The sequence below is a fragment of the Onychomys torridus genome, chromosome 3 (assembly GCF_903995425.1).
Source record: "Onychomys torridus chromosome 3, mOncTor1.1, whole genome shotgun sequence".
NCBI lineage: Eukaryota > Metazoa > Chordata > Mammalia > Rodentia > Cricetidae > Onychomys > Onychomys torridus.
The window spans coordinates 11,639,421-11,664,626 of record NC_050445.1 but is presented as its reverse complement, the minus strand read 5'-3'; the positions used below and the strand labels follow the sequence as shown (position 1 = coordinate 11,664,626).

Below are 25,206 nucleotides of genomic sequence, written 5' to 3'. Positions count from 1 at the left end.
AGGCAGTATGAACAAAAATAAGCACAGTAGATGCTACATCTATGTTCAGGCATCTTCGAGGATGGGGGGCAAGCATGATGATGTAAGCTAATGAGTAGGTAAGCGTTTGTTGAGGAAGTGTGAGGATTAAGTGGGAAAGCAAAGGATGTAAAAGAAGAAAACAGGCCTATTAAATTTTTTGTTAGAGGCTAGAAAAGACATTGCTCAGGTAGCCTCACTTAAAGAAATGAGGGAATGAACCATGCCGATATGTGGGGAGAGCATTCCAGGTGGAAAGAGATATGAGCACAAAGGCCCTGGTGCACATGGGAAACATTCTGGCCCCCAGTGGGGCTGGAAAGGATTGAGTAAGAAGGTAGCATGGGGTGAGCTGGGGAAAGGAGTGGATCACATTAGACTTTATGTCTCTAATAAAGCCCACTGCTTTGATTCTGGTACACAGCCACAGAAAGATTTAAGCAGAGGGGTGCCACGGGCTGGCTTGTGCTTTAGCTGTACCACTGTCTAGAAAATAAAGTGGCTGGGCTAAGGGCCAAAGAAGACCAATCTGGAAGCTGCTGCAGTAACCCAGGTTGCAGATAGTGTGATGGCAACCTGGAGTAGGGCAAGGAACCAGACATGGAAGAAGACACTGTATACCAGGTGCATTTGATAGGGTAGATAGGATTGACAAACCTCATTGTGAACTTGAAGGGGTACAAGAGAAAGAAATACAAAATATGATACTGAGATTTTTGGCCAGCACATTCAGAAAAAAGTTATCATAAATCACAAGGGAGGTTACAGGAAGACTCAGGATTGGGGGCTTCATTCTGAGCATATGGAGTTTACAGTTGGATAAACAATTGGACAAGCCATGAAGGCAACTCTTGGTGGAATTAATCAAAACTGTGTTTCCAAATACTACTGAGCAGGCCAGTGAGAGGGCTCAGCAGGGAAAAAGTGCTTCCAACCAGGTCTGATGACCTAAGGTTCATCTCTGGAACCCATGTGGCGGAAGGAGAGACTCACTCTGACTCACCGCCCCCATAAATAAATTGTATGTAGTAAAAAAACATAAAGCTGTATGACTGAACCAATAATAGCACTTGCTGAAATAGTTTTGAAGTGGAAGAAGTACTGTGTGGTTAAGAAAAATGGCCCATAAAATAATCCTGTGCTAGAAAAAGCTGAACACACAGATAAGTTCAAAGAAAATCTGTGACCAATATTCCTGGGTTGGCCCCTTCTCCTATTCTTTTAATACACACTGATTTTAAATTTTGCATTATTATGCAGATTTTTAAGTCTTAGGTTTAGACTTGAGGTTTTCTTTTTTGTTATTTTGTTTTGTTTTGTTTTGTTTTCTTTCCTTTAGTAAAAGTTGCAATAGAAGACTCTGGGAAGAGACACCCAGCAGGTGATAGAATTGTATGTCTAGTGCTCTGGTTCATCCCTTTCGCTTTGAAAGACATTAGAAGGTTCCATGATAACATGGTATTTATGTGTTTTCCATGTCACTTGGGGCCATATGGTGGGAGAACAGAGGTAAGAGTACAGCTCTTTGTTACTGTGAATTTTCAAAGTGAGCCGAAACTATGGATGGAAATAATTATTGTTAATTAGCTTCAGCACATGCAGCTGTGTGGGGACCGATTGGGGACTGCCATGTCAACATCTGTTCTTCTCAGTCTTACGCAGGGAAGTACGTGCCGGCCATAGCGCACTATATCCACTCCTTCAACCCAGTTAGAGAGTTCAAGATCCGCCTGGAAGGAATTGCCATTGGAGATGCATACTCTGATCCCGAATCGGTTGGTGACATGCCCTTTCTTTCTCAATCTGTCCCTCACAGAGACTAATTCCTTTGAATTGGATGAACACCACTCTGACCTCAGAGGCCTGACTTGTTAAAAGGCAATGTTAACTTAGCTCAAATCTAATTCTTAACTAAAATTTTCAGTGCGTCAGTCAACTTACCATTCGAGCCTCATTGGTTGCCAACGCCAGATTGTACACCTGTGTGTACTGCGCTGTATGTGTGACTTTTCTGTTGTGTATGTCTGTGTGCATAACTGTCTGCCTTGACTAATTCCAGCAAAAATTAATAGGTCACTGCAAAGTGTTTCTTCTTGAGGCCAAGAGTGTCCTGACCTTCTCTCTCTGGTGTCCATGCCTGTCTCTTCTGTCCCCAGATTATAGGAGGGTATGCAACATTCCTGTACCAAATTGGCTTGTTGGATGAGCAGCAGCAAAAGCACTTCCAGAAGCAGTGCAACAAGTGCATAAAATACATCAAAGATCAGCACTGGCTGAAGGCCTTTGAAGTGAGTTCTGGGGCCCCCAGGCTGCCCTACAGCAATTAAAACCATCTGAGGAGACGCGGGGTCAGGAGGCACACCATACTGTTCCAGCTTTGGGGATGGTATCTATCTCCTCCTCTAAGATCAGGAGAAGGGACAAGTGGGCATGAAGAAAAGCATTGCCTGCATTTCTCTGAATTCACTTTGGCTGTTTTCAACCTGAGACCATTGAAATGTATGAGTATTTTGTACAGTTAGAGGCAATGAATCTATGGCACAGGAATCTCTCCTAAACCAAATTCAATGGAAACTTAAAAGACCTCCATTGTCATTCCTTGAAGGTATGAGATATCTCTTCAATCACTGATCCAAGATCTTGAGATGGATTAAATCCTCTGAGTTTTCAAAGGAAACAGACAGAGCAGTGTTTAGTACATTAGCCAAAGACATTGTGCAGTTCAACAAAACACAGAAATCCAAATCTCAAGTCTAAGAGACTCAGCCTGTTTGATGTTCTGACTCTTATTTTAAATTTTTACCTATTTTATTTTATGTGTGTGAGTGTTTGCTCACATGTATATATGTGTACCACATGCATCTCTGGTGCCCCTCAAGGACAGAGCAAAGCATCAAATCCTCAGAACTAGATTTACAGTTGGTTGTAAGCCAACATGTATGTGCTGGCAACTGAACCTGGGTCCTCTGCAAGAACAGCAAATGTTCTTCATGGCTGAGCCTCCTCCTCCTGCCCCAGGGTTCTGATTTTTTAAGATGGATCAATTAGTAAAAGAGCAGTAACAGCTGGTGAGACTGGTGATGCCATCCTTGCACATGCACTGGTGGGGATGCTGGGCACAGAGGACATCATAAGTCATAGACAGTACCCGTAGATTGTGGGAGGCCTAGGGCTGGAACTGGTTGGCCTGACCCCTAGCCCAGTCTTTCTCCCTTCTGCAGTAGTTCTTGGGTAGTCCATCAAACTCCTGGGGCATCCTCATAATTCTACAAGAGTAAAATGGCTGATCTCTGGTACTTCCTCTTTCCTTCCTGACAATGCTCTGAATCACAGAACATTCTCTGTGAATCAAGTCTTGATTAGAAAGTAGATTTTAAAAGATTGAATAAAGTAGCTGCATTACTTGTTAGACAGCAAGTGAGTTTGTTTCTTGGTGAAAGCAAACCTACTGTTTTATTTTTTTCATTTAAAAAATAGCATGTATGCACACATGTATGTGCATGTGTATTCACACTAGCACAGATGTGTGCTTATGTATGTACCTGTGGAGGACAGAACTTGATGTCAGATGTGTTCTTCACTCTACTTTGCTTATTGAGGCAGGCTCTCTCACTTGCCTGAGAACCCAGGGATCTCCCTCTTTCTATCTCCCAAACTCTGACATTATTAGTGAGCACCATTACTCCAGGGTTTAGACATGGGTACTAAGGATTGAACTTGGGTCCTCATGCTTATAGGGCAGGAACCATATCAATGAACCTCCCACCCTAGCCCCAGCAAATTGACTCTTTAAAGGTTTAATCTAGCCAGGCAGTGGTGGTGCACACCTTTAATCTCAGCACTCAGTAGGCAGAGCCAGGTGGACCTCTGTGAGTTCAAGGCCAGCCTGGTCTACCGAGTGAAATCCAGGATAGGCACCAAAACTACATGGAGAAACCCTGTCTCAGGAAACTGGAAAAAAAAAAAAGGTTTAATCTACATTCTTATGGCTTCTAAAGTTGAGTTCCACAAATGACGTGTGCATTCAGTACACCATCTAGCCTAGAGTGAGCAAATTAAAGAAAGATACCTGCTCTGGGCTATGAACCTGTGGATTCGTTGTTTAACACTCAGGTATCTCCACAGTGTGAAGGTTGGAGTATTTCTCCAGATGTGGCCTGGAACAGAATCCCTGGTTTGCCCAGCTCACTTTGGATGGTTTCTTACCCTTCTCCTTCTTCATCCAGACCCCTCATCTCTATACAGCCAGACGTGGGGCCATTGTGTTGAGGACAGGGAGGGGCTAGAGTCTCACTCACTCCTTTATCAGTGGGTGCCCTGGCAAGTACTGCACTTCTGTGCATCCTAACTTCCTCACCCAACACTAAGATAATGCTATTTTACCTGATATGAAACTTAACTTGTTCTTGATGGTTTTCAGAATGTGTTGAATTCATGTCACACAGTCCTTTCAGAGGACCCTCTTAAAATACATCAGCAGCATCAGCAGAAAGAGAAGACGTGCCCCCACCTCCTCCTCTCTTCCTCTAACCCAGGCCTGACACTCTCCTAACATGCTGCACGCCCCCCCCCCCCACAGATCTCCCGTGTTGACCCATAGGTGGGGCAGCTGTGTCCCTCCTTCCTCATGCTGCTTCCAGAACACCTTTCTCTTCCCCCTAGAGCACTGAGCATTTTATTTCACAGCCTCAGAGGGCGCCACCAAGCACTGTTTAGGCCAGTTGTTGACACTCTGGTCTCTCTTCACATTCCCTGGCTGGTTTAGCTCACCATCACTCCCAACATAATCCCTGGTAACTGTAGTATCCACCAGGAGGATGTTTTAATACTCAGTTCTCGTGTTCTTTAGCCTCTTTTTTTTTTTTTTTTTTAAGGCAGTCTTGTTCTCCCCTTTAGTTATTTATTCCTGCTACAAAATTAAACAAAACCCAGAAAAACAACCAAGGAAATAAACAACAGAAGAGCTGCCAGAGCCGTCACCCACACTCTGAAGCTGAACTACCTTGACTCAGTTGCCAGATCTTATCTCTCCAGCCCACTTACATTAATGAACCACCTAAAGCCATTGTCCAGCTCCAAAGCCTCTCAGCCCAGTGAACCACCACCTCTTCATGAGCCCTAAGCCCTAAGTCTTCATTTCTCTGGGTACCCAACCTAAACCCAGGTCCCATCCACGCATTCCAACCACTAAGCTCCGCTAACGCTTCCTCCAACCTCTTTGGCTAAGCTGCAACCCTGGCTGATGCTCCTTCTTTGCTCCCTCCATGCTGGCTCTTGTTCAGCAACCCATGGCTGAAGAAAAGCCAACAGCCATGGCGACCACCTTTTCTTGCTGGTGATGAAACCTTGAGTCTATAGATACCCGCCACCAGCTCTAAGACCCTGAATCTCAGCCCATATCTCATACCCTCTCTGCTCATATTGTGGGTAAGTGTTCCAGGGGCCCTGTGAAGGCAACCCCTCTCACTAGGCAAACTCCCAAGTTGAAGCATCTGGTTATATTGTCTTCTGCCTAGAATAGTCTTCCCCTGGTTGTCTATATTCCTGGCTTTCTCACAGCCAACCGGTCATAACTCAAATGCCATCTTCTAAGTGAAACTTTGCTTTTCAGTGCCCCCTACCTGTAGGCATACACACCCCTAACACGTCCCATTCTTCTTCTCCTTACCGTCCTCAATGTACATATGGCTCTAACACCTGACACATTTGGCCTTGCCTTCCTTATTTGTTTCCCTAGAATATAAGTCCTACAAGGGATGGCATTTGCCTGCTGCAAATATTCAGTAAGAGAAAGGTTTTTAAAAAAATAGGGGCTGGAGAGAGAGCTCAATTGGGAAGGTGTTTGTCATGCAGTCCCAAAGACCTGGAATCTGAGCCCCACAACCCAAGTATAAACAAGAGCTTGGGCATGGCACATGGACTTGTACTGGGGAGGCCAATCTATCCTACTTGGCGAGTCCTAGGTGGGTAAGAGACCCTGTCTCAAAGAAAACAATGGAGACAGTGCCTGAGGAATGATACCCAAGGCTGTCCTTGGGCCTCCACATGTGTGCGTGCATGCAAATGCATATTACGCATATGTAAACACATAAACACACACATATAGATACACACATTCTAACCAAAAGGAAAGTAAGAAAGAAAGACGTCCTGACTGCACGCTGCAACAAGGACTGTGCATGCGGCATGCTAGACCTCCCTGACACTGTCCTTCCCTTCTTCCTCTCTGACCTAGATCCTGGATAAGCTGCTGGACAGTGATTTAACAAATGATCCATCCTACTTCCAGAATGTGACAGGGTGTACCAATTACTACAACATTTTACAGTGCACGGTAACAACGACACGTTAAAAACACAGTAATGTCTGCTTCAAACTTTGGGCAAAACCTAACAGCCTCTGACTGGAAAGTACAGCTCAATTTAAACTGGATGGCTATGTCCAACGTGTATTGCATAATTTTGTCTCCTGACCCCTGGGGCTTGTTTCTCATGGCTTCTTAGAGTGTCATCCATAATATGTGGTATTCTAGACAGTGCAGAATGGTGTCTGTTTAATTCCGTGTCCCTGGGAGGAGGGGCTCTGGGAAGGGTGCAGGCTGGGACTGCAGCCCCGAGTGCTGGGTTTAGGCTTCAATCTGAGTCTCTTGAAAACATCCATGTTCTTTGTTATGCACTTAAGATGGCTTAGGTAATCAACACTGCCAAGCCTCCCTGAAAATATTTGCCTTGTCTTACTTTTAACTTGAGGTGTTTAGAACATTTAGGACCGCCCTCACTTCAAGGCCTCTGGAATACTTTTTAAAGTATTCAAGTAGTTTCTTTCATAAAAGTAGGCCAGAGTTGACTGACATCTTTTGTGTAGAATTAAGTGACTAAGAGAAGGAGAGGCCGCTTGGCAGTTCGGATGTGCGGACTCTTTGTCTAACACACGGAACAATACATTTGGTTTTTAAACTGCCTTATTTATGAGTTATTTATAAGTACAATTTTAAGTCTCTTTTGGTGGGATTCCCAGCCCCGTGGTTTTGGACAATAACAAAACATGGCAGGAAACAGAGAAACAGAATTTGTGATTATAATGTTTTTCTGTAGAAAGTAATATATTCACAGCCAAAAAAAAATTGCTGATGAAGCACAGAATTGTTGAACATAAATCCTAAACAGTATTTTTGTAACCTGAAGCCTTTTTAAAAAAAATGCATATTTGCTCCTTTTTCTTTAAAGTTTAATGATTATTACAAAGCCTTTTGAGTAGATTTTTGTGGGGGGGTTTGGTTATGGTTTTTACAAAGGGCTGTGGGTAACTTGCTTTATGTTGTTTATTAAGTATCAGTTTTTTGCCTATTATATAATCCCCCCATAAATTATAATCAGGTGAATGTGGGGGAGGGGCGAGACAGAGTGATATTAGTAAACAGCAGGAAATGGCACGTACACTATGGTTTTAGCTCACTATGCTACCCCTGGTCCCTTAAAAGCAGCTTGACCATCTTCCACAAGGTCAAGGAGTGATTGCTTTACGTAGTCTACCCTCTTTCCTTTCTCAGGTATTCTCACCAATGAGCTGGCTAATTAGATGGTAGGGTGGCAAAGAGTAGTGTGAGAAAGAAAAGCCTTTCCCCAGGCAAATTGGATACTGACTGCAAACTAAGGAGATCCCCTGTGTTTGGCCTCAATGAAACGGTTCCTCTTACCTGACTAGGATGCCCCATTAAAATGTCAAGCATGAGCACAAGTTAACAGTTTAGTCACGTCCTGTTTACTGTGCTGTGTGTTGTGAGAGAGTCTCAGCTTTCCCTCTAGGCCATGCCTGACATCCTCCTCCATGACACCTTCTGATGTGCCTTCTGCCAGGAACCTGAGGACCAAGGTTACTACGGGAAATTCTTGTCACTCCCACAAGTGAGACAAGCCATCCATGTGGGAAACCGAACTTTCAGTGATGGCGCTGAGACTGAGAAGTACTTGAGAGAGGACACAGTGAAGTCAGTGAAGACCTGGCTAGCTGAGATCATGGATCACTACAAGGTGAGCAGGGCACCTTGAAGAGGAGGTGCATCCCAGAACTCCGGGGTCACTGTGAGCCAAGAGGACTTCCTTTTATTTCCTATTTTACTTCTTCCTTTCAAAAAACACCACCTATTCTATTTATAAAATAGATATAACCTTCTTTATTTTATTTCTCCAAGTTGTCTTAATTGTTTCTGAAAATGAAATTCCCTGTGGCACACACCAGCCCGCATACTTTTCTAGTTAAGGAAAAATAAAGCCAAGAAGATGCCCAGCCATGTCTAACAATCAGTTGTCCTTGTTTGCTCTATGATGTGAATGACAGACAGCCTTATCATAGTTAATCCAAGAGTGCATCTGCTTAAGAATTGCTCCCATTGGCTGTAATCAGTGATTATTCTGCCTGTATCTGCCACAAGCCTAGCCCTCTAGGGCTGTTGCGTTGGAGTGAGCAAAGACACCATTCTAAACAGAGCAAGGCAGGCATTATGTTTAGGGTTAACATATTCCAATTGGTTGGCCACAGGAAACTCCAGTGGAAACACAGTGAATTGTCCCTTGGTCCCCGACAGTGAGAGAGGGTGCTAAGAACAAGTGATCTGGCAAGAAGTCCCTTATGTATTGCTCCTTTCCTAGTACCACTCTCTCACCAGCACCCCTGCATCCTAGAGATGGCCTGTGGGAGCATCCCTGAAGGATGAGTGCAGAAATGATGAAGGATTGCATCCACTGAAACTTCCTCCCTGTATGTGGAAGAGGCAAGAGAGATACCCAGAATGAACAAAAATCAAGCAGTCTGTAAGGCACCTTGTATGAATTAGACAAAGTCTTGTCTTCAAAGTATTTAATTTTCATCTCTCATAAGTCACCCACATTCTGCTTCTGTGGAGTTGCAGCCTTTACTGCTCCTTTCCACATGAGGAGCATCCCTGTCTATGATGTCTGTGTAGGAATGGTCTTAGGGATTCTCGGCGTACTGCCTGCACTCTGGTGCAGGAAGCGTCTGAACAAACACATACTTACCAGTTTGTGTTTTAGAATATTCCTGCCTGGAAGGCTCACCTTTCCTGGTCCTGCCCCTAGTACACAGGGTTTAACATTTGTGTAACGTCTTACTAGCCAGCAGAACAAGAGGAAACCCTACACTCTAGGGAAGAAGGGACCACACAAGATCAGGCCAGCATTTCAACCATCCTTACTTTTGGCTCTGCTGAGAAAATATGGTACTTGTCTCTTCTTAGCCTAGTCTCCTCTCCAAGTGATTTCCACTTTGATGAGCTTTATAACATGCTGCTGCCATTCTGGGTGCTTGCTCTGACACACAGGCAGGTGCGTACCCAAAGCACATGTCCATGACCCAAGAATGAGTAAAAGAAACCCTAGCTATGTCAAAAATATACCTAGAAAACCTATTATAACTGATTAGGTATTTATCATCCTCAAATTTATTAGACAAAAAAGCTTTTAACACATGTGTTTTAAGACATAAAAAGTTAGAAATACCATGACAAAATCCAAAGTGGCTTTGTTGAAAAGCATTTACAATACTCTTCTTTATTGGGCCCTGGGATAGATGGAGATATGTATCTACACACACACACACACACACACACACACACACACACACACACACACACACACCTGAAATGTGAGCCCTTTCTCAAGCATGTGAGGCTAGGGTAGGACATACAGAATTCCTGGTGGTATAATGTTCCAAATGTTGACCAATCGTCTCAAGCTGAGTCCTGGATGATAAAACAGAACATATTGACTAGCGTACATTTGGATATTTCAACATCTCCCTTTGTTGCCCCTATAACCCAAATTAGTTGTTTTGAGTTTTCCTGGCTACCATGATAAAATACTTGACTGGGTAATTTCCATTCTACAAAAGTGTACTGTTGTCTGCTGGGAGTACTGTGGGAGTGTGAGTCAGCTTCCTGTTGCCTTCTTGCTGGGTTCTTTCTGGATGGAATTCCTTTATAGGGTTTTAATCTCATTCTCAAGAGTTCCACCTTCATGATCCCCTTACTTTCCAAGTCCCCACTTTGGAGATTGGATATCAGCACAAGAATTTGGGGAAAAAGACAGAAATATTCAGACCCCAGCACCTACAAATGTGAAATCCAATGAAATCTGAATATTCTCTGTATGTTTCCATTCTGGATTAGTTTCCAGCAAATAAAAATGCTTTAGTGGTGCAGATAATGCATGTTTCCATGAAGAAAGAAGGAACTGTGCAGTCAATCTCAACTCCAACTAGACAGGGCGGCTGTGGAACAGACCCCGCATTCATGGAGACAGCTGGCAGAAGCCTCTGGCAGGAGTTACTGTTGGCTTGTCTGCTGTTGATGGCGAACCTCAATGTGTATATAACAGAATCAGGACAACATAGATTGGCTTCAGACATTAGTGTTCTTAGTGTTCTATTTATGTAAGACTCAGCTCTCATTTGTCATAGAAAGCAGTGGGCCTGTTCCCATTCATATGAACACAGGAGTCTTTCCCCAGTACCGTCTTCTCTTTGGCCAATGTGAGTGCCTCTAGCAGAATGAGGAAGGTCTTCAGGAGTGTCCGGGATGGTGTTTTGTTGTGTGTTTCTATGTGATCATTAGTTTCTGTGCAAACCAATGAAAGCACAGCTGTGCTCTTGCAATGAATGCCACAATTTTGCATGGTGGAATAGTAAACTGATGTCTATAAAACTAGAATAATCTGTTGGAAGATCTAAATTAAATCAGGTCAGAATGTTGTGAGGATTTTTAGGGGTCATGTAATAAAAGACCGTTGGTGGTCTAGATAGAGAACATGCTTCGGGGGCCGGTAAAACACAGTGAATTTGGGCTCAAGGCTGTTCTTTTAACTCTTTATGATTCAGTTTCTTTGTTATAAAATGGGAGAAAGAAAAGGAGTGCTTTAATGAGGTTTAAGAGTGATTATATTTCTAGCAGTCCCTGACAGATGAAAGGTGTTTATAACCATAATCTATTATCAAGAAATTTGAGACAGATTACCTAAGAGCCCACTATGCATCAGAGTGAAGAAGTGATGTAAGAAGGCTGGAGGGATGGCCAAATGGGTAAAGGCCCTGTCATGCAGGTATAGGCGTGAGAACCTGAGTACACATCTCCAGAACACACTTCTATGTAGTCCCCGTTTCCCCATGGCAAGATGGGATTCAGAGACAGGAGGATCCCCAGAATCTTGCATGTCAGCTAGCCTGGAGTATGCAGCAGCGAGTGACAAAGGGACCCTGCCTCAAAACAGACTAACTCCTGAGGTTATTTTCTCACCTCCACATGCACGTGTGTGCACATGCACGTGTGTGCACACGCACGCACGCGCGCGCGCACGCGCGTACGCTCTCTCTCTCTCTCTCTCTCTCACACACACACACACACACACACACACTCACACACACTCACACACACTCACAGGCTTATACAAGAAAACCCCAAACATACAAAAGCAGAAAAGGCCTCCAGATTCCCACTTTGCCGTTGGAATTTAGTTTAGAACACCACCCCATCCCTACAGGGAAAAAGCTCTTCTCAACATTGAATAAAACAAGGTCACAGAGTAAGTCACTCTACTCTAAATTGAAGGCAAAGAGAGGTTCATCCCTCCCTGCGTGGGACCTTAGCAGGAAGTTGAACTGTGGTTGGACTGGCGCATGGCGAGAGGCCAGTATGAGGTGTGTAGAAGTCCAAACATTGGGGACCCAGTCAAGCCAGACTGAACATGTTTGTGAATTTTACTTTCATGAGTTCATCCAGGCTCTCCAAGGACTATCTGGGGGATAGTCCTTGGCATTTATCATGGTCAGTGGAGAGGGTGGGGGACATTGTGAAACATGCTTGAGTGTTATGCTCTTCCCAAGATCTACTTGGGAAAGCAACTGTTTTCCCAGCACCAAACCCACTGGAGTTTGATCATAGTCTACCAGATCTTCTGCTTGACTTAAGGTGAGGTTGTACCCCCTCCCCCCAAAGCCATGATAGGTTAAACATAGTGCTAGTTGGAATGCATTTAACACAACCTAACAGACAGTGCTCAGCCCAGTCTACCTTCAGCCTTCTCAATCCACTCCTATTAGTCTGCAGCTGGGAAAAGTCATCTAACAGGACACTACTCTAACTAAATGGTGACTGGTGCACGCATTTTATTGTTCAATGGATATGAAATCACACAATACAATAACCAAAACCCCTCGTCCTGTGGGTGCACTGTTGGGTAGCTGTCGCCTTGTGAGCTGTATGGCTGGTTGGAAGTTGTAGCTTGCTGTCACTGGGGCACTGCAAGAGAACACAGTCATCTGTGTGACCGACCTGGGAAAAGGTCAGAATGCAGACATGGAAGAAGAGTTTTTACAAATGAGTATCACTTTCACATCATCAGAAAGTTGAAAAAGGCAAAATTGATCCATCCTAAGTCTGGAGCCATCTAGGCCCACCTGCAGCCATCCTGTTCCACTGGCAGTGGCAGGGGCAACCAGGACTGCAAGGTTCACAGTCCATAAGCACAGGTTTCCTGGAGAGAGACCGTGAAGCGCCTCCTGCTCCCAGAGTCTTTCAGCTGCTCACGTTGACCTATTTATTGTAGTTCTCACTCCCAAGCACACATGCCAACCTTTCAACAAAATCTTACAAGCAAAACAAAAGGCAACACATGTACTTTGAAGACATTGAATACTCATTAGAACCAGAATGAGATGTGGCAAGCATGGCAACATTCCAGACCAGGAATTTTAAAACAAAACAGAGGATACTTGATTAGGACTTTCATAGAAAACGACAAAAAAGTACGAGCAGGTAGATAGTGGGTACGGAGATGTGGAAAATCTAAGAGGAAAAATAGAAACATTAGTGATATAACAGAAATTCAGAAGTGTTTTGGTATGTTCATTAGCAGACTGGGTACCACCGAGGAAAGAAAGTGAGAATAGAAACTTTAAAAACCGAGGTAAGAAACAGACAAAACAGCTCTCATCCCACAAAACAGTGTCCGGCTTTCGTGTGACAAGAGAAAGAAAAAGTGACTTTCATGAAATGACATTACCAAAGGGAGAATCTTTCAAAAGTAACAGAAGTGACACTATAAGCAGTTAATGACAAACATTTTATGCAAGTTAATGCTGTGTGTAAACCATTCAGAGAACATCAGACTGGATAAATGCAAAACAAATAAACAAAACAGGTATCTAATATGCAAGGCTTTCTTAGACAGACACAAAGGGAAAGGAATTTGTTCTCAGTAGACCTGCATTGTCAGAAACTTTTTCAAAGGTTTTCAAAGAGAAAGAAAACAAAACATTCTATGGATAGTTGAGCTGTATGAAATGAAAGGGAGCAAGGCATAGTGGGCACACCTTTAATCCCAGCCCTTGGAAGACAGGGGCAGGTGGATCTCTGTGAGTTTGAAGCCAGCCTGGTCTACATAGCAAGTTCCGGGCCACCCAGAGCTACATAGAGAGACTTTGAATTCAAACACACACACAAATCAAACAAACAACTCACCCCCCCCCCCGCCAAAAAAAAAGGAGAAAAGAAAAGATAAAAAAGGAATCCAACAATGAACACCATGGGCTATGCAGCAAATCTAAAGAATCAGTGTAAAAAATTCTCCTTGAATAACCATGACAGAGTTGTAGGATATGAGATAAATATGTAAGAGTTGACTACATTTCAATTATCAGCAATTAATAAACAGAATTTGAAATCAAAACAGAGCTACTCACATTAACATGCACACACAGAGATGGGGAGGGAACTGAGATGTAGATCTAGTGAAATATGAACTCACAAAACTGATAAAGGATAAACAACACAGAATAGAGAAGTTTGCCTGTTATGGATAGGCCAAGTTAGTATTACCAAGATGTCAATTCATCTCACCTTGATCCATAGTTTCAATTTAATACTAACCAAAATCTGTCAGCAACTTATTTTGTACGTATGGATAAGTTGATTCCAAAGTTCATAGGAAAAGTCAAAAGATTCATAGTAACCATTACAACGTTAAAGATGCACATTGTTGGAGGATTTACAAAGACTTCCTATAAAGTGGCTAGTACAAAAGAAAAACAAAAACTTGCCAGGCAGTGGTGGTGCATGCCTTTAATTCCAGCACTCAGGAGGCAGAGGCAGGTGGAACTCTGTGAGTTCGAAGCCAGCCTGGCCTACAGAGCGAGATCCAGGACAGACACCAAAACTACCCAGAGAAACCCTGATTCAAGAAAAAAGAAAGAGAAAGAAAAACAAAAGTTCAAACACTTTCCATAGAGCAGGCAGTAGAATAGACAAATAGATCTGTAGAACAAAAAAAGAACTGAGAAACAGTCATGTAAATACAGTCAGACGCTCATTTACAAGTTGTAAATGGCAGCACATAGGAGCAGGTATAATCTTAATAAATGATGCTGAAAAACTGGATAGCCACCTGCAAAATGAGTGAGTACAGCTAACTCCAGTTTACAGTATAAGTACAGTCACAATGCATGTAGATCTAGAGAAAAAAACAACGCCAGGAAACTGAAAGTCTGAATCCTGTGATGTGGGAACAAGGTAACCCTGAGGACCTATTTCTCCAGATGTGCAGCTGGGGACTGTGCTGTAGGTCCATGTGAAGTGTGGTTCCTAACCTAAAGCGCAACACCAGGTCTGGGATGGGTGAAGTACCTACACGGTCCCCATGTTGGTAGTCTCCACTCAAGCAGCAGAAACAAACAAAACCCAGAAGGACATTAGTCTCTGGGAATTTTCATAGCTTAACTCGAAAAAAATGTACGGTTATGTCTTCTTCATGCTTCTCTGTGACCAAAGACCTGACATAAAGTGACTCCAAGGGGGAAGGATGTCTTCAGGTTCATAGTTGAAGAGGACAGTGTCCATCATGTCAAGAAAAGCATGGTGATGGGAGCGGGTCACCGCCAGAGTGGCGAGCCCATGTTCCATCGGCATGCATGGAAAACAAAGCAGAATGTTGGTGCACATCTGGCTTTTGGTGCTCACTCTCCTTTTTGTTTCTGTTCAGTCCTGGATCCCAGCCCATGGGTTGGTGGCACCCAGACTCAGCATAGGTCTCCCTTTCTCAGTTATCCCTCTTCCTCAAAGACACACCCATAGGTGAGTCTCCTGGGTGATTCTAAACACAGTTGAATTGACAACGAAGACTAAACATCTCAGTCCATAATTAAAAAAAATTTAGTTAACACACAAACAGGCTGCCATACAGAGTAAACAGATGTGGAGAGTCAAGATGCTTGATATGCAGGAAACATGATGTATAGAATATAAAATGACTATATATATACTTAAATATGTAAAATGGGGTTACAAAATAAGAAGTAAATAAGGAATTATCAAGTATCTTGAAGCTGGGCCAGTAAGATGGCTCAGCAGGTCAAAGTGTTTGTCCAGCCAAACCTGACTACCCGAGTTTGATCTGGGGTGCTCATAATGGAAAAAGAGAACCCACTTTTGCAAGTTGTCCTCTACCCTACACACACACCACACACACACACACACCACACACACACACACACACACACACACACACACACACACACACACTCCTCTGACGTACACACGCACACATACACACCGTGACATGTGTGCACTGCCCTCAATAAGTAAATAAATAGTAAGTAAATAAATAAGTATAAAAGTATCTTTGAAGTAGGAGGAGGCCAGTTTTAAGAATAACCAACCGGCATCAAATGGAACAGCTGCCGAATAAAACAAAAAGGAGGAATGACATGTACTGTGTGTCTAGGCAAACTCTCGAGGGTAAAAAGGAAGGGTGAAGGGAGAGCGTTGGGGTGGTGTGTGCACGTGCTCCAAGACTGCCGGCACCCGGCACCTTTCTGGTTTTCCTCTGCTTGCTTTTGTGTCTTTGCAGAACTTTCTATGTACATTCCCCGTCTGCTTATTGATTGGTCTGTCTTTGAATTGTGTAGGTGTACGCGTTCCTTCCCCGGCTCATACAAGTACCTTACTAACTCCCAGGGTTGTTTTTAGCCATGGTGTTCATCAAGGCCCACAGTTCTTGGTTTTGGTGAATTCTCCTTGATCTCTGCCCTCTTTTATTGTGGGTGCTTCTTTATTACTGTGCCCAAGAAGCCAGTGCCTAACCCAAAGGAGCAGAGGTATAGTCCTTGTGTTTTTTTCTAAGCTTTTTATATTTTACTCACACATACACCCACATGTTAGACACTAAGATCCACAAATGAAAAGGAATGTTGTTTATCTTTCTGAATCTGTACTACCTCCCTTAATATAAAAAATTCAGTTTTATCCATTTCCCTATGCACTTTCTAAGTTATTTTTCTTTGTAGCTGAATGGAATTTCACTGTGTAGAATCATCCATTCATCTGTTGGTAGAGCTCCAAGCTGATTTCATTCCTTTGCCATTATGAATAGAGCAGCAATAAACACGGAGGAGCAGGTATCTCTATTGTAAGGTACAGAATCCTTGGGCTAGCTCAGGAGTAGTCTAGATGAGTCATGGGAGGAGGCTGTTGGACTTTGTTCAAGGCCTTTCCTGCATCTATCAATATGACTTTGTATTATCTGTCTCACAGTCCATTTGCTGATGTGTTACATTTGTTGATTTGTGTATAGTGAACCCTCCAGAATAAAGAGTATTTGATTATGAAGAACAGTCTTCTCAATATTTTCTTGAAAGTAGTTTGTAGGTATTTTGTTGATTTTTTTTTTCCACCTATGTTCATTGGGGAGATAAAGCTTCAATTTCCTTTTTTTGCCATCTCTATGCAGTTTTGGTGTCAGGATAATGCTGGCTTTGTCACAAGGGTTTGTAGTGTCCTTTCTTTTTCTACTTTATGGGATACTCTGAAAAGCACCACTATTAGATTTTTGGAGGTCTGATGGGTTCAGCCATGAATCTGTCTAGGTCTGGACTTATTTTTAGTTGGAAAAATTGTTTTTACTACATTGGTCTCATTGCTTGTTACAGATTCATTTAAATCATCTTATCTTGATTTGATTTGGGGACATCATTTCATCTAAAAAATTCATCCATTTGTTTTAGATTTTCCAAATTATGGAATATAGGCTTTCAAGGTATGCCCTAGTGAGTTCTGTATTTCATTAGTATCTTTTGCAATGGCTTCCTTTTCATCTCTTATTTTGTTAATTTAAGGCTTCTCTCTCTTTTGTTTAGTTTGGCTAAGGGTTTTTCAATCTTATTTATTTTTTTCAAAGACTCGCCTCTTTGCTTCATTGATCTGTGTTCACTTTTATGTTGTTAATGTCTGTCCTGATCTTATTATTACTTTCCATCTGATTTGGGCCTTGGCTTTCTCTTGTTTTTCCAGTGCCCTAGGGTACATAAATAAGCTATTTATTTGCAATTTCTCTGATTTCTTAACATGGACACTTACAGTGATAAATTTCCTTCTTCAGACTGATTTCACTACAATCTATGTTTTTTTAGTTCACTGTGTTTTTATTTTCAGTTTCTAGGAGCTTATTGATTTCCTCCTTGGTTTTTTCAAACACCCATCCACCATTCACTCAACAGTGTTGTTTAATCTGCCTGACTTTGTGTATGCTCTATAATTTCTCCTACTCTTGGTCTGGGGACCTACTGCATTGCAAACAGAACACAAGAAGTTACTTTGGTTTTCTTGTGTTTGTGAAGACTCGGTTTATGTTTTAAGGTGTGATCTAATTAGAGAATGATCCATAGGCTACTGAGAAGAACATGTGCTCTACAGTATTTGCATGGAATGCTGTGTAGAAGTCTGTTAAGACCATTTGATCCATGATGCCATTTAGTTCAGATGTTTCTCTGTTTATTTTAATGTATTAATTTGTTTTGTTTGGCTGTTTGCTTTTATAAGGCAGAGTATCGCTATGTTACCTTAACTAGCCTGACCTTGATAAGTAGATGAAGCTGGTGTTGAACTCACAGAGATCTGCCTGCTTCTCTCTCCCTAGTGCTGGAATTTCAGCACCCACCACACCTGGCTTTCTGTTTATCTTATGTCAGGCTAACCTCCTGTCTATGGATGAGAGTAGGGCATCAAAATTACTATGGTTACTGTTTTGTGGTTGATCTGTGATGTTAGTAGCATTTTTTTTATGCAATTAGGTGCACCCATGTTCAGTGTATGTTTAGAATTGTAGTGTCTTCTTGATGGCTTTCCCCTAGAGCTGTATGGAGTGATCTCATTTATATCTGACAAGTAGGGTTTGAACTTTCTAGCAACCCTATGAAAGCTGGAATTGAAGCCTCACTGGCATGCTGACCTCATTAGGGCAACTAGAGGAGATGAAGTGCTCTGTATATACTGACTGCACTAGTAAGATGGACGGGATCGAGCTTTGTGGACACACACTTTGCACCAGGACAATGGGTTGAGCTGTTGACTCCCAGGTGCACTGGCACTTTGTTCCCTGGGGTAAGGAATGGGCTGAAGCCCTACTATATTATATAGAGTCCTCACTAGATTGGCAGGTGGAGGTGAAGCTGATTGGCATGCTGACCTCACAGGACAATGGGTGGGCCTGAAGTATCCCTGGTACACTGACCATCCCACCATCTCAACAAGCAAGGCTAAAGCCCCGTAGATGTTTTTATCACAAGGGGAAATAGGCAAGACTGGAGCCTCATGTATAGATGGTCTTTGCTAGAATGATGGGTAGAGCTGGAGCCTAGCATGAGTTCAGAGGGTAGGGCTGCAGCCTCGTAGGCACATGGTTCAATATATTAAGGTAGATGGTACATGTGTGATTACATTTCTTATCATGCTTCTAAACCTATAGATAAACTATGATACTATGTGGTCTTTGATGTGTATGTGTGAGATTTTACTGAAGGCGCATATTGACTACTTTCATGCAGATATTTAATTTACTGTATTGTAAGCATTTGGATTGCTCTGTGGGAAAATATCCTGAAAGCCTCTCAACCTGATGCAAAGAGTTGTGAGGCACTGTGGTGAAGAAAAGACCCTGATCTACCCTCATAGAGAATTCTAACAACTTTACTCAATATTGGAAGAAGATCCTATAATCCAAACTAGCGGTAACTACTAGAACAATCTTCTGTGCCTGGCTCTGTGTACCAAGTGCTTGGCATTGGATTAGCGCTGTAAATCATATGCTATTACATCCTTTTGTTGGTAGTGTGGAAGATCATTCAAGGTCAGAAGTCAAAGTTCTTGGAGTTTGGAACCCCCCTCTCCTTTCATTTCGGATCTGTAAAATCATCTTGTTTCATAGAAAATAAGCATTCTCTGTGTACCTCCTTGTTCATCACTCTGTATCCATGTCCTGGCCCAGGGCCAGGTGCATGGCAGACAACTCAATAACCCTTAATCAATGGAAAAGGAATTGTTGCAGGAACAAAGGCAGCGGCAAATGTCTTGATGGATCGCAGATGTCACTAATATACTTTGCTTCCTTTAATCTTCCTATCCTGTTGTCCCGAAGATCTCCTTCCACCACAGCTGTGATTCTCATGGCTCCTTTTACATCAGGAGCACCAGGGGAGCTTAAAAATCACCCATCCACGGCCCTCCCCATGAAAGGTGCTGATGTAGTTAGCAGTAAGCATATAGTGGCATGCAGTAAGTTTGGAAAAATGAAGCGGGGAAATAGAGTTACAGAAAGAGGAAAGGAGGTTCATGTATACAGTAAACGGTAGTCACAATCATGAGTACAAATCATCTGCCACCTTAATTACCATTGACTATATTGTATATGTGATCTTCCTTCCTCATGTTAGCAGCATTCCAAACAAGTCACATATAAATATTCTCACTTAGATAGACTGTATCCTGATTTTAAAATAGTAGTAGAGTTGGTTGGTGCCCAGCAGATGGCACATCCCTAGACTCTCAGAAGCACAGCCAGTATTCACCCCACAGAGCTGCTAGCTTTGAAACTTCAGCTCTTTGGAGAGGTCCACTGGTCCCTTGGTTCTTCTTGGAAAGGACATGTCCTTGTGCTCATTTTCCAGAAAAGTTATGAAAATGTTGTAGTTCTCTTCTCCATAAAAAGTGCCTGGTCTGCACATCCAAAAGTAGTCAGGACCGTGTTAGCGTTTCTGTGTGAAGTCAGCATTTCCACAGGTGGGAGCGACAGCTTGCTACAAAGAAGCCAGTGAGGCCCAACCCTTCCCACTGCCCTTGAATCAGAGCCCACCTGTCTTCCAAGTGAGCTAGCCATGCGCTGTAGGTTGGGAAGGTATTTTCCCTAAATGGCTGTTCTAGCCAACACATGCTTGGGCTTTTAAAAGCTAAGTGGCCTCAGGATAGGGCTTAATGTGCTGTGTTTAAAAGTTCATCTAGCCAGGAAGTTGTAAATATAAAGTTACATTTCCCTGTCACTTATCATTCTACAGCTCATTAAATGTCCCCTAATTGCATCTTCAGAATTCAGGGTCTTAACATTTCTCAGCTTCACTGCCAGACTGAGACCTTAACTCCCAGGTCACTGGTGTTTGATTTGGTTCTTGAGGCTATCGAAAGAGCTTCCCTTAGGCCTGAGGAGGCCCTGATTAATGAATGTGACTTAGAAGAAGAAAGGGTGAATCTTTCTAGTTTAGCACCCATTTTAATTGCATTTCCTTAAGAACATCTTCTAGTGACACATTAATGATACTAGGGGCCAGAAGTCTGGGTCTGGTAAATGACTAGCTTTGCCAAGAAAAACACTCACATTTGAACGAGTCCGGTTCTTCAATTGTTGGTTGGATCCAAGCGTCCCTTGAGTCACAGGGGAAAAGCAGACTTCCTTGACCTTAAACTTAATGGGACCCCCTTCTTCCATGCTCTTTGAAGACAATGAAGGCAGCGACAGTATTGTTCCCCGAGACACCACAGGAGAAGGTGATTATCAGTGAACAGTAATGGAGGAGAAGGATGCTCATCCGGGGACATTCATTTCCTTGTCATTGTAGCCTAACCTACTACAGACAATCAACTGTCTCTTAGAGTCACATAAAAATAGTGTGGGCAGTGGGAAGGGTTGGGACTCACTGGCTTCTTTGTAGCAAGCTGTCGCTCCCACCTGTGGAAATGCTGACTTCACACAGAAACGCTAACACGGTCCTGACTGCTTTTGGATGTGCAGGCCATGCTGATTCCTTGTGAAGTCCATCTACCTGTGTTGGTCACAATCCAAGTAAAGAATGGAATGAATTACCTGTATGAAGTGTGTCTCCAGGTACTGCAGCTGGGTTTTTTGTTTGTTTGTCTGGTTTTTTTTGTATCATTAAACACTTCAATAAATAAAAGGAAGAGAATGTCCACAAATTATGAAGTAGAATTTGATTTCACCTGAATGTAGGTAGCAACTTTGCATGTTCGTTCTCTAAATTTAAGTTGCAAGAAATGTTCAAAACACAGGCCAGTGTGCATTTCCCCCTCTTATCTCTATTCTACAGGGCATCTACCTGTGAATTATTTTGCTAAGGTGCTTTGCTTGGCAAACACTGTCATTTTGTCAGAGATTTACTTTGTTATGCTAGAAACATTAAAAAGCATGTTGTCGTTTAGGGCAACAAGGAAAGTAGGATTTAATCTAGAACCATCCAAATGTGGCAGAGGGAGGGTAGTTTGGAAAGAAAGACAATGGACAGCAGTGACATTTGTTAGGTGGAGCCGGAGAGCTGGCGACCCGTAAACTGAGAGTTAGTCCTTTAAATCCAGTTACTGGAAAGGCAACTGCAAAAACCAGGTAATTCTGTCAGTCAACTGCAAAGATGAGGTAGGAGTGGTCAGAGCCTATGCAAAAAGATGCGGCACATGTTGAATGACTGGACCACTGGATTCAGAAGATTTCAAAACAGTGTCTAATACCACCTACTGGGATGGGGGGGGGATGCATGAACATATCATTTTTTAAAAACGTAAATAATAAACTGTATTTGTATTTAATGTTTGGATTGGGCCTGGAGTGATGATATGGTCTGTATCTCTTGCCAGACAGTCTATAGTCAGGATGCAAAACTAGTGCTCGTGTTTTATTTGCATTCTCTGATCATCGTCATCACAACCACCTCTATCATCAGTCAAACTATTTTCTGCTTAGTCTGACTCTCAGCCCAGTGCCCCTTCTGTGGCTGTTTCCCATTCTTCTGAAAATCTATAGCCTCACTCAGTAGCAGCTGGCTCTGGCCTATAGATGGGGAGAGAAAAGAGGATCCCCCTACTTCCCAATGCCCAAGGAAGCAGCCACAACAGCAAGCTGTAGGGCTCTTTCTAGAAGATTTTTATTGAAGGATTTGCCCAGCCTATATATACTGTGGGAGTTTTTCAACCTCACCCTTGGTGAGGGGGAGACAATCTGTTACTAAATATGGCTTCTATTGTTACTGTAAACAAGCCTTGTCATAGCAGGACAGCCGAGGAAACCCAGGGCGGGCTTCTTATGTCCCATGTGACTGAGTGAAAGCTGAACCCTGGGGAGGTGCCCTGACCTTCCTGGCCCGATTTTCCTGCTCCATACCCCAATGGGCTCTTACCACTCTGTCGCTCAGGTTATCTCCCTCCACAGCCTCCGGCCAGCCTCTGTATTTGTTACAGTGGTTTGTGCCATCTTTTTAGCCTGTTTGACATTTTCTAGAAAGAATGAGGAGAGGGCTGCTTTATTCTCCAAATGAGGGAGCTGCACTTTCAGAAGAAAGTAAGCCATCCCAAACCTAATTGCAAGCTAATGGAGTGGCCTTGATGAATAGAGCCATTGAGAGTCCTGGGGAGAGACTTGTATCTGACTGACACCAGGTTTTCCGGTGGAGATAAAAACTTTCTCCTTGATAAGGAAAAGTCAGCTACTTGATTTCTTTTGTGAAGTTAGCATGGCCCTCCTGGGTGGGCTTTCCAGGCTCCTCTCTACAGATAGGAATCTGGACTCCTGGAAGCGGCTCCCCTGGCTCTTTGGAAGAATGCCTACTTGCTCTCCGCACCCAGTCCCCTTATAAGAGAAGGACAAAGTAATCTCTATTCACGGAGAACTAGACGCCTGCCTCTCAAACTGAAAGGCAAGTGTGTTATGGGAGAAGAGAATGCCAGTGGGCCACCCAGAGTCCATGGTGGTCTGCAACCCATGACTGCTCTGCTCTGGGAACAGTGCATGCTGTCCTGCCCCCCCCCACCCCCACACACTCATCCTGCCACTTTGGAGAACTCTAGTGTCCCTATTAATGTCTTTTGCAGGCTGCTTAGGATGTCTCCCATAGCAAAGCCATGCTGCTGTCCTCTGGCACCTGGAGCAACTCCGATGGGAAATGGGCCTTCCTTCCCAAAGCTGCACTGTGGCACTGCTTCCGGGTTTGCTTCTCTGGCCTCTCCGTGTCTAGCAATACTATTGCTTTGGAATCTGAGAACAGTGGTAATGATAGGGAATCGGGGGAGTCAATAGTGTGGTGTGTGTGTGTGTGTGTGTGTGTGTGTGTGTGTGTGTGTGTGTATGCACGCACATGTGTGCACACACGCACATGCATTCTGTATTGGCAGATATGGTTAGGAGAATCTGTTGTGCCCCTAAAGTGTCACATCTCCTGGTGCCTTAATCTAGCTTGATGACACTGCAGACTGCAGCCAAGATTGGCTGACCTTGAAGCCTCTTGGGTCATTTGGCAGCAATAGTGGAGGAATCAGTTCTTTCCAGCATAAACTTAACACAAAGCATACCAGAGCCTTATAACTGAAATATAATGCAAGCCACACATATTAAAATTTTCTAGGAGGTACATTAAAAATATGAGTAGCAATGAAATCAATTTTGATAAGATGCTGACCCTAATTAACTGTACAAATATAGAATGTTGCCTATAATTTTATATATATATATATATATATATATATATATTATATGTACATATATACAATTTTATTATAACAGTTGCAGTAAATACTAAGAAACCATTGAGGTATTTTGCATTGGTTATTTTGCACAAAAAGTTCAAAGTTCTGTGTGTATGTTGGACTTAAAGAGTTTGGACTGGCCACACTTTAAGCACTCACTAATCAGCCTATTAACAGCAAAGATTGGTACTAGATTTAACTACTTAGAAATCTGAGCATTTTCTTCTTTGCAGGGTTGTTTCTGGTTGGTTGGTTTGTGGGCAAATGTATACACATTAATTAAATACATTTAATGTTGGGAAAGGAATTGTGTCCCCCCCCCCCCCTTCAGAAGGCTAATGATATTGAAAAGCTGTTGTAGCCTTTGAGGTTGTCCCTTGAATATGACCTTGAGGTTGCCCTTTGGTAATGAGGAAGACACCCTCTCCTGGGAGGATTTGTGTGTGAGAATGGGGAGGCTTGGTCCTGGGGTGTGTCCAGCTGATTCAAATGCATTTATTGGTGATGGTTGGGGAACGTTCTTGAGAAGTAAGTGATTAAGAAGGAAAGAGACTGATCACTAGAGAGGACCACCAGGACTTGCATGTTCAAACTTAGCAGAACATTAATCTGGGTCATTACAGAATGTCTTTTGCATTGTGTTGTTCCAAGGTAGTTGGTGTTTTCTGTAAGACCCCTGTGTGGGAACACTGGCTTTCTGGATGCTTTTCAAGTTGGCTTTGCTTCATGCTCCCTTCTACAAGCAGCTCAGTTATTTAGTGTGAGGTTGTAAGCAGAAGCGATCATTTTTTGGCTGAAAGGCCCTGTTTGTGCAATCGCTGGCCGTTCACTCAAGTCTGTTGTCTCACTTTCATTGTTCGCCATCCTTCCTGAGCAAACCAGCCGATGGCGGACTGGCAGGCGCACGGGCTAGTTATTCCTAGCGCACTTCCCTGCCTCCTGGTCTTCCCTTTGCCCACACTTGGAAGCAAATCTCTCATTGAAGGAAGGACTTGGTTGCAGGTTCAACTATTGTTTCACTCAACAGATACATTATTTTTCTGCCTTAGTCCTTTCCAAGTAATCCCGGGAACTCAGACTTCCTATGTAACACACTCCAGGGTCCCTGCAAAACTGAGGAAGGAGAAAGGGCTGAGATTGTGAAGCATGACCACGGGAACCTGATCTTTGTCCATGGAAGGACGATAGCTTCGCCTCCAGTCAGAACAGTTCCTAAATGTCCTACTCCTTGCTTGAATCCAAGTTTTTCTTTTGCTTTTAAGTGTTTGGGAAGCCTTTGGGAATTATCCTTTGTTGGGCTGGATATTAGTGCAATTAATTCTCTCTGTTCAGAGGCA

General features: G+C 43.1%; 1 protein-coding gene across 1 annotated transcript in view; it reads left to right on the top strand.

Moving 5' to 3' along the window:
• The window catches only part of Cpvl (carboxypeptidase vitellogenic like), a 104,173-nt gene that overhangs the window by 40,203 nt on the left and 38,764 nt on the right, over nucleotides 1-25,206 (top strand). Inside the window, exons 7-10 of the mRNA XM_036180821.1 lie at nucleotides 1,671-1,793; nucleotides 2,175-2,306; nucleotides 6,254-6,352; nucleotides 7,875-8,048. Of these exons, the coding sequence (XP_036036714.1) occupies nucleotides 1,671-1,793; nucleotides 2,175-2,306; nucleotides 6,254-6,352; nucleotides 7,875-8,048 (528 nt within the window). The remainder of the gene's footprint in view (nucleotides 1-1,670; nucleotides 1,794-2,174; nucleotides 2,307-6,253; nucleotides 6,353-7,874; nucleotides 8,049-25,206) is intronic.